At 35.9% G+C, this 7,476-nt stretch overlaps 1 protein-coding gene across 3 annotated transcripts; it reads right to left on the bottom strand.

Moving 5' to 3' along the window:
• Nucleotides 1-245: 245 nt before the first annotated feature.
• LOC120458079 (protein FAM210B, mitochondrial) lies at nt 246-3,951 on the bottom strand. Of its 3 annotated transcripts, XM_039645593.2 has the most exons (4): nt 3,791-3,951; nt 3,099-3,569; nt 2,157-2,376; nt 246-474 (listed from the first exon to the last, which is right to left on the bottom strand). In XM_039645593.2, exons 1-4 carry the CDS (start codon nt 3,855-3,857, stop codon nt 279-281), a joined length of 954 nt encoding a protein of 317 aa, XP_039501527.1. In that variant the 5' UTR covers nt 3,858-3,951; the 3' UTR covers nt 246-278. The 3 variants fall into 3 exon arrangements, with proteins under 3 accessions (XP_039501527.1, XP_039501529.1, XP_039501528.1); XM_039645595.2 differs by lacking the exon at nt 3,099-3,569 and having other exon boundaries at nt 3,791-3,943; XM_039645594.1 differs by lacking the exon at nt 2,157-2,376 and having other exon boundaries at nt 338-474.
• Nucleotides 3,952-7,476: the final 3,525 nt, after the last annotated feature.

Raw genomic sequence — 7,476 nt, forward strand, 5'->3', positions numbered from 1 at the left:
AAGACGTTATTCCGCGCAGAGATATGACGTTTCAAACGACATAACTCCGCGAGGAGATCGATAGATCGCAGGTATGTCGCGCGGACTTATGTCGTTACCCCACCCAGCCGGCTGCAGCCCTATTGTGGCTTGAATGCTCAGCGTAAAAAAATAATTATTTAAAGTAGTCTTTATGCATAGCTTTGATATATACATATATTCTATCACATATTTACTTCGTATACAAATATAAAAACTAAAATCCGTTATTGATAAGATTTTATTATTATTTTTGGTTTTCATATATCCGATTTTTTAGATCTAATATAGCGTACGATAAATGGTACAGAACCTAACGTGATACTTATTCTAGCAGGGGCAAACACTTTGTGCACGGCGTACGCAACAATAAAGGTGCTCCCTGTGGCCACTTTTTCCACAATGGCGGGTGATGCGATTCCAATAAACTCCAGAGCTGGTACCAAGTTTATGCCACTGTGAAATAGAGCAAGAACAGCGTAAAAAGTGTAATTAAAAATAAGGGTTCAAACTGATCATACTCAGCAGGACACAATATAGCCCCATACAATTTATATTATTTGTTTTATTTTTGTGCAACAAATTTAGAATTACTTTCAATGTTAATTAGGGTATTTGTTAAAATGTTTTAGCAGATAAGTATGTATACACTGTGTCAAAATCATTAGATGGAGCTCGTGAAGTACGCACCAGAGAACTGCAAGAGTGGCATTTTTTGCCACCCTGATCACACTCAACAATTTTGAGTGCAAGTGCCACTCACACCGGTCATCGCGGGTACATACAAACACCCGCTCAAAATATTCGGGTGTCTGCAAACACCCTGGTGCCTGCGCACCCGAATCAATGCGGCACCCTACGTCGCGGGTGCCGATCACACTCGCCACTCATAACGAAGGGTAGAGAAGGCAAACATGCAGAAAAAGGCAAGTGCCTTTTTTTCGTAAACACCCGGGTGTCTGGTAGACATTCGAGTGCCTGTGGTAGGTAACATACGAAAAAGAAAAGTACAGCAAGTACTGAAAAACGAAATATATTATGCCCAAAATATGTAGAATTATGCATTCTTTTTACAGAAATTTAACCAACACGAAATAGACATTACTTTTTTATATATCATATAATATGCTTTGTTAAAATTTTTAATATTTTATTACCATATTTAACTTTGTATGTAAAATTTTTCTTTTTAAAATGATAAAAAAAACAATAGAAACAGAATTGTGTTAATTAAGTATAAATACTATTTAATAATATACATAATATATTATTTAATAATACATAAGTTTGTTCTTTGTTAAGACATTAGATACATCAAAACACAAAAACATGTAACCGACCTTTTTCTTGGGTGTTTCCATTCACCCTAAATTTTTTGGACCGTGTCTCGCTTCCACCCATACAATTTTTATGCATACAGAAGAGTACCTGCGGCAGATCCTTGCTTGCGCGTCACTCACCCTAAACTTCTTTGCACTGCAGACACCCGGGTGTTTTTGTGCAAGTACAGAAAATCACCCTGGTGGCAAAACACCCGGGTGTTCGTCATTGCTAAAAATAGGGTGTCTCCAAACACCCGGGTGCGGAGACTCCCGGTGTTTAGCGGGTACACTTAGGGTGCCGGTGGCTTGCTGCAGTTCTCTGGTACGCACCCCAGAGTGTCGAAACTAAGCCCGCACACTCCAGTGACGCCAAAAAACAAATGCAAAATTTTATAAAAATATTTAAAAGTTTTTAAAATGAAATATTATGACCTTGTCAGTACCTTTCAGTAACCTAAAATCATTTTGACCACGCCAATTAAGGCACTTTTGAAAAATGTTTTAATATTTTTTCATCTTTGTATTGGTTTTGTAAATTTCTACTGATTTGCAAAAAAACTTTTTGCCACGCCCACTCTAACGCCCAAAAACCGCCCAAAGCTACCACGCCCACACTTTTGAAAAATGTTTTGATATTATTTCATTTTTGTATTGGTCTTGTAAATTTCTATAAATTTTCCCACAAACCTCCAAAAACTGACGGTGTTGAAGACTCTCCTTCGCACTTTTACTAGCTGAGTAACGTGTATCAGATAGTCGAGGAACTCGACTATAGCGTTCTCTCTTGTTGTTTGTAAAATAATTGTATTACCTTACCTTGATACAAGCATATAGAAACCGCCAAGAGAAATCAATGAAATTCCTACGTGAAAGCCCACAATAGGCGCTCCATATTCCTTAAACGCCCTCTTCAGCCTCTCACTTTTACTTAGTTTTAAATCTGTAGATGTTTTTGTGGAAAGCGACCTCGATATTGCTGCCTTTTTTGTTGGAGAGATTTGCGGTTGTGTGCTATAATTTCTTCGAGTAAAAAATCCTGTAAAATTAGTTTAAAATATGTTTTAGGAAAATGCAAGTGTTTAGAATGCATATTAGAAAACTATACACTTGTATTATAAAAAGTACAACTATTTTATTTCATAGCTTTATACCCGTAACTCTTTACGAAAAAAAGGTTCAGGTTAAATTCAATGAAGATTATGTAACAGATATAAGGAAAGCGTTTCCGACTAGACTTTCGATCAGGATCACTAGACGAGTCAATCTGGCCATGATCGTCCGAATGAACGTCGACATTCATATCTATAAAAGCTTGAAAGTGCAGATTAAGCACACGACGCCTACACTGTGCAAACTAGTTTCAGAAATGTTAAATTTTTTTATTTATTTTGTCTTACCCACTTCTATCGGTAATATGTTGGTAAGGCTAACCCTAAAGCCCACACAACGATCACAAATGTCTTTCACTTTTAAAGCATGTTTTGATTTTCTTTAAATTTTATAATTTCTTTTGTAAATTCCTTTCTTTAGCCCTTAAGGCTATAATATACTCCTTTAGTAATTAATTTCGTAAATTTCGTATAAGATATAGGAACAGTAAGCAAATCCTAAGATTGAGTTCCTGATATATATGCAGACATGTAGAAGCATCTCTACTTACAATAGGATAATATGTATACATGAATATGATATACCCATATATAAAACTAATCAAGACATGTATTTTGTAATCTGTAGTTTTTTAGCGGAGCTCCTCACCTTGGCCATTAAGAGTAGCCTTCTGATCGTAAGTCGCCCAATCCGCTCGCAAACTGTCGCGAAGACCGCTGTAGTGAGAGCACTGCATGTTTTGTGCTGTAAACTTAAATTCCTGGGACCACTGTCCGCCAGGCATGTTAAGGTGCGAAAACTTGTTGAGCCCCCCAAACGGTGTTGGTACATTGCTTTGCATCGCGGAATTAAGACTGATCAACCCAAAGCAATCATAGGACTGTACATGAGGATCTTGACAAATATTTGAGTCGCTTAGGACTGCGTGAAAACTGTTATCAATAGTGATATCAATGCCTGAGATTGATGCTTGTGTATTAATCACTGTTGACGAAATGTCACGCGAGCGCTGGGGGGAGAATCGAGATGTTTCCGCAGAGTCCACATTAATCGGAAGAGGTATTAAGGCTTCATCCACATAATTTTTCATTGCGACAGTCGAGTGGAATTGTTGAACAGCTATGTACGAAAGTATATACAAATATTAATACGAATGCGTAGATATGTACATACATACGAACATACTTATAGCAATTGCGCATTAAATACAACGTGTATGCATATGTACATATATATGTACCTTATACTAGTTTGTACAAAATTACAGACAATTACAGGTAGATAAATTCTTAGTGATATTATCTACCTGCCTATTTTTGACGACAAAATGTGTACGTTACCTGGCCATCTCTGAATATGAAAAAAAGGTTTTAGCAGCGGAAACGCCTTGCCCGTTGTGATGTACATTTTTGGCAATGGCAAAATAAATAATTATTCCGGTGAAACTTATCACGCCGACGAACCCAAATACATATGTATGTATGTATGTACATATATTCAATTGCTGTAGACTATAAATGCCATATAATAATACATATACATCGATAAATTTTCGAGAAAAATATTTTTCTATCGTTATAAATTGATCAATTTGTTTGCTTTTTAAAAAATGTATCAATTTGGTATATTACCAATATCATGGATATATGCGTTTTATTTAAAATTATTTTATTATCAAAAACTGTTTAGATATTCACCCACACATTTTCTAATAGTCACAAGTTATTTACTTTGACTGATGTCTTTGAAGATATAAATTTCCCACTGTTAGTTAAAGAATACCTTAATACAATGTCCAGATAGATTCGTAGATAATTTTAGTATCAGCATTTTGATATTGATTAGTTTACTTTTCGAAATCTTGATTATAGAACTACGTGCTAGTTATCAAGAGATGAGGACTTTGAAGAGTTACGAAATCTAAAGGGCTATACAGTATGTATTTGATTCGAATTCGTAAGTTATTTTCGATTTGTAAAACGGGCACTTATGTCTGCCCGAAATGAGCCTTTCTTTTATATCAAATTAGATCTTATTTTCTAAGGCTAACAATAGTTTACTCAGTGGTCTATTGATGTCTATTCCACATCGCCACAAGATCATTCTGCCACTTAGTTATTTAAAAAAAATATATTTCTGATCACCTCAGATTTTACAAATAAAATGTTGCCGTCGGCAACAATTTTCGATTTGGCAAGGGGTAGATAAGTACGTCGTTAAAAGCTATCGAGAAGGCTGCCATAATGCTTGAGAAATGAAACAGGCAGATAAAACAGGCAGAATAAAAAGGCATTTTTTCAAGTTGTTTTATTTTTACTAAAAAACAGGTGTTTGAGCCTCAAAAAGAGATAAAAAACACAACATTCCGATAGCAAACATTTTGCGAAAACCAGAGCACCTAAAAACGATCAGGGAAATGATAGGAATTCTTCCGTAGCTTGATCCAATTCATTGCTGTTTGCAGTGCAGCATAAGATGCGTGCAGTTGCAAAAACATGACTGGATGCACAGCAGGTATATCGGCACTTGTTTTTTTTTTCCGGTGTGCGAATATAACCTAGAAGGCAGATTTCAGCGCAGACTCGTCTGAATAAGGAAAGCTTGGAAAACATGTAAAATAATCAGGTATTCATTGCACAAAATTAAATTAAGGTGCAGTCCACCACTTGTGTGTGTATGTTGCATAAAAGTTGCGCATAAATTACCTTAATACATTTTTGGCATTTTGTAAATTGGAAAACCGATTAAATAACTTCTATACCAATTAAACAAAAAAAAAGTAAACTGCCTTTGACAAAATCATCTTTTGTGGAAATTTCTGTGGAAGTCTGGAAAACTTAACAAGCTCCTTACATGACTTATCGCCGCTATATATGAACGGCAATGTGCTGTTACTTTTGATTTCGCTTCTTGCAGTGCATTCTTAGCTATAGAGCAATTGTTTTTTAAGGACGCATATATGGATACTAGTAGCTCCCAAAATGTATGAATTTGTAGGTGCCAAGTGGCCATCTTTAACCCTTATGGGATCCACATAGAAAATTGGGCAAATTTGACTTTTGAATAAAAGTCAAAATTTGGTGAAGTTGCTGTTAATTATTATATTCATTTAAAATAAAGTTTGAATTTTAATGCTTATATCCGAAAAAATATTTTTCGGATATTTTCATACTGTCGCCAATTATTGTGCCAGACATTTAATGTTGTAATTTGTTTCAATAAAGTAAATTCAAATAATTTTAAAAATGAGTGACTCAAAGGAAGCTTATGTTAAGGGGGTCGTTTTTTTTTTTTTTTTTGCATATTTCTAATATAGACATAACTAAAAACATGCCCTGTGAAGGATTTGATCGAAAGCATGCTGGTTTACGAGATATCGAGCCTCAAACATAGTCCCGCAATGCCTATTTACATCGCTCATCCCTGTATCATTATCTTTAAACGCGTTTTCCTAAAAGTAGTGTTTTTTAAAACGGTCGTCAAGATTTCTTCGGAACTATAGAAGGTATCCTAAGTCTGTAAACCGTTTTCGCCTTTTTTTAACTTTTTAGATTGGAAAACATGGAACTTGGAAAAACATGGAAAAATGAAACTTTTTTTCAAATCGCTGTCATTTTGTGAAATTTTTAAATTTAAAAAAAAAGGTTGTGTCATGCCATAGTCAACGTTCTTAAAATTAAGTAAAAAAATGTTGTATTGTTTCCCGGTTCTGAAGCTTAAATATCCTGACGACCGTTTGGCCTCGTCGCACCGGCAGTGGTGCATTCAACGACGCGCAAATGTCAAATTTCATAATTTCATACGGTTCTTTTTATATTTTCTTTGAGTTTAAGCATTTTATATTTTTGCAATCCATTATATCGGTCCGGTCCGTAATGACAGAGAATGAATCTCAAAAAGTTAGTCAAGCCAGCGGTGGTCATCGCAATCCGTCCCATCGCGTCCCAATTAACAAAGATGTGCCTTCCCAGGTTTACTGGAAAGCATGCTGAATTTAAAAACTTTATGAGTCTATTCGAGAGCTTAGTCCACAACGATTCATCTTTAACCAAATCGAAAAATTCAACCATTTATTTCATGTCTATGTGATGATGCGTTAGGAACTGTGAAAGCGTTTCAAATTTCAGACATAAATTAGCTAAAGGCATTGGTCAGTTTAAAGCATGTTTTTGATAATAAATGTTTGATTTTTTTCCACACAATTTCACAATTATTTGACTTCCCCCATAAACCAAAGCCCTCTGCATCAGGTTTAAGGTCTCTTATTGAAATATCGGCTCTTTATGCATCATTTCAGTCACTGGAAACTGAAGAGGAGCTAAATTATGCCATTTTTTATTCACATTGCAATGTCAAAAGTAGATCATATTACTAAATCTCGATTTGAAGAGCAGGTAGATTACAATACTATACAATATACATGTTACTAGAAGTGATAAAGTTATTCTTGCTACTGCAAGCAAATTAGCACAAGCTCTCCTAGATTCTGGGTCGCAAGCCCGCCAAGGTGGATTAGCTGATTGGCGCAGAATCCTTCTTCGAACTTCTGAGCGCAGGCCAAATAAAGTCCGAATATCCATCAATTCAGAAAACGTAATTGGGATTGTTTCCGGGAAGTACACTCGATACGCATTGAATAAAACCCAGGTGTGTAACGTTACTATCAATGAAAATATCGGTTCTCTCGACTCTCGTGTGGAACGTTTTTGAGAATTGGAACAAGTTTCAGAGAGAACGAAGGCTGTTTATAACGCTGAACAAGCAACACTTCAAGAAATCCATACGCATGCTTTCGTCTGGTAGTTTTGAGGTGAAGCTGCCATTAAATATAAATCCAAATGTTCTGGGCCTATCCTTCGAAACAGCAAAGCGCAGATTTCTGGCTTTGGAACGCAGACTTGCAAATAATCTCAAGTTACACGACATGTATCAGGAGTGTATGAAAGAGTACCTTAAACCTCGGTCATATGTCATTACTTTCCACCTATCCTTCGGGACACCACTACTCATCAGTGTGTCCTGAGAC

Source organism: Drosophila santomea, chromosome 2L, assembly GCF_016746245.2.
Source record: "Drosophila santomea strain STO CAGO 1482 chromosome 2L, Prin_Dsan_1.1, whole genome shotgun sequence".
Lineage (NCBI taxonomy): Eukaryota > Metazoa > Arthropoda > Insecta > Diptera > Drosophilidae > Drosophila > Drosophila santomea.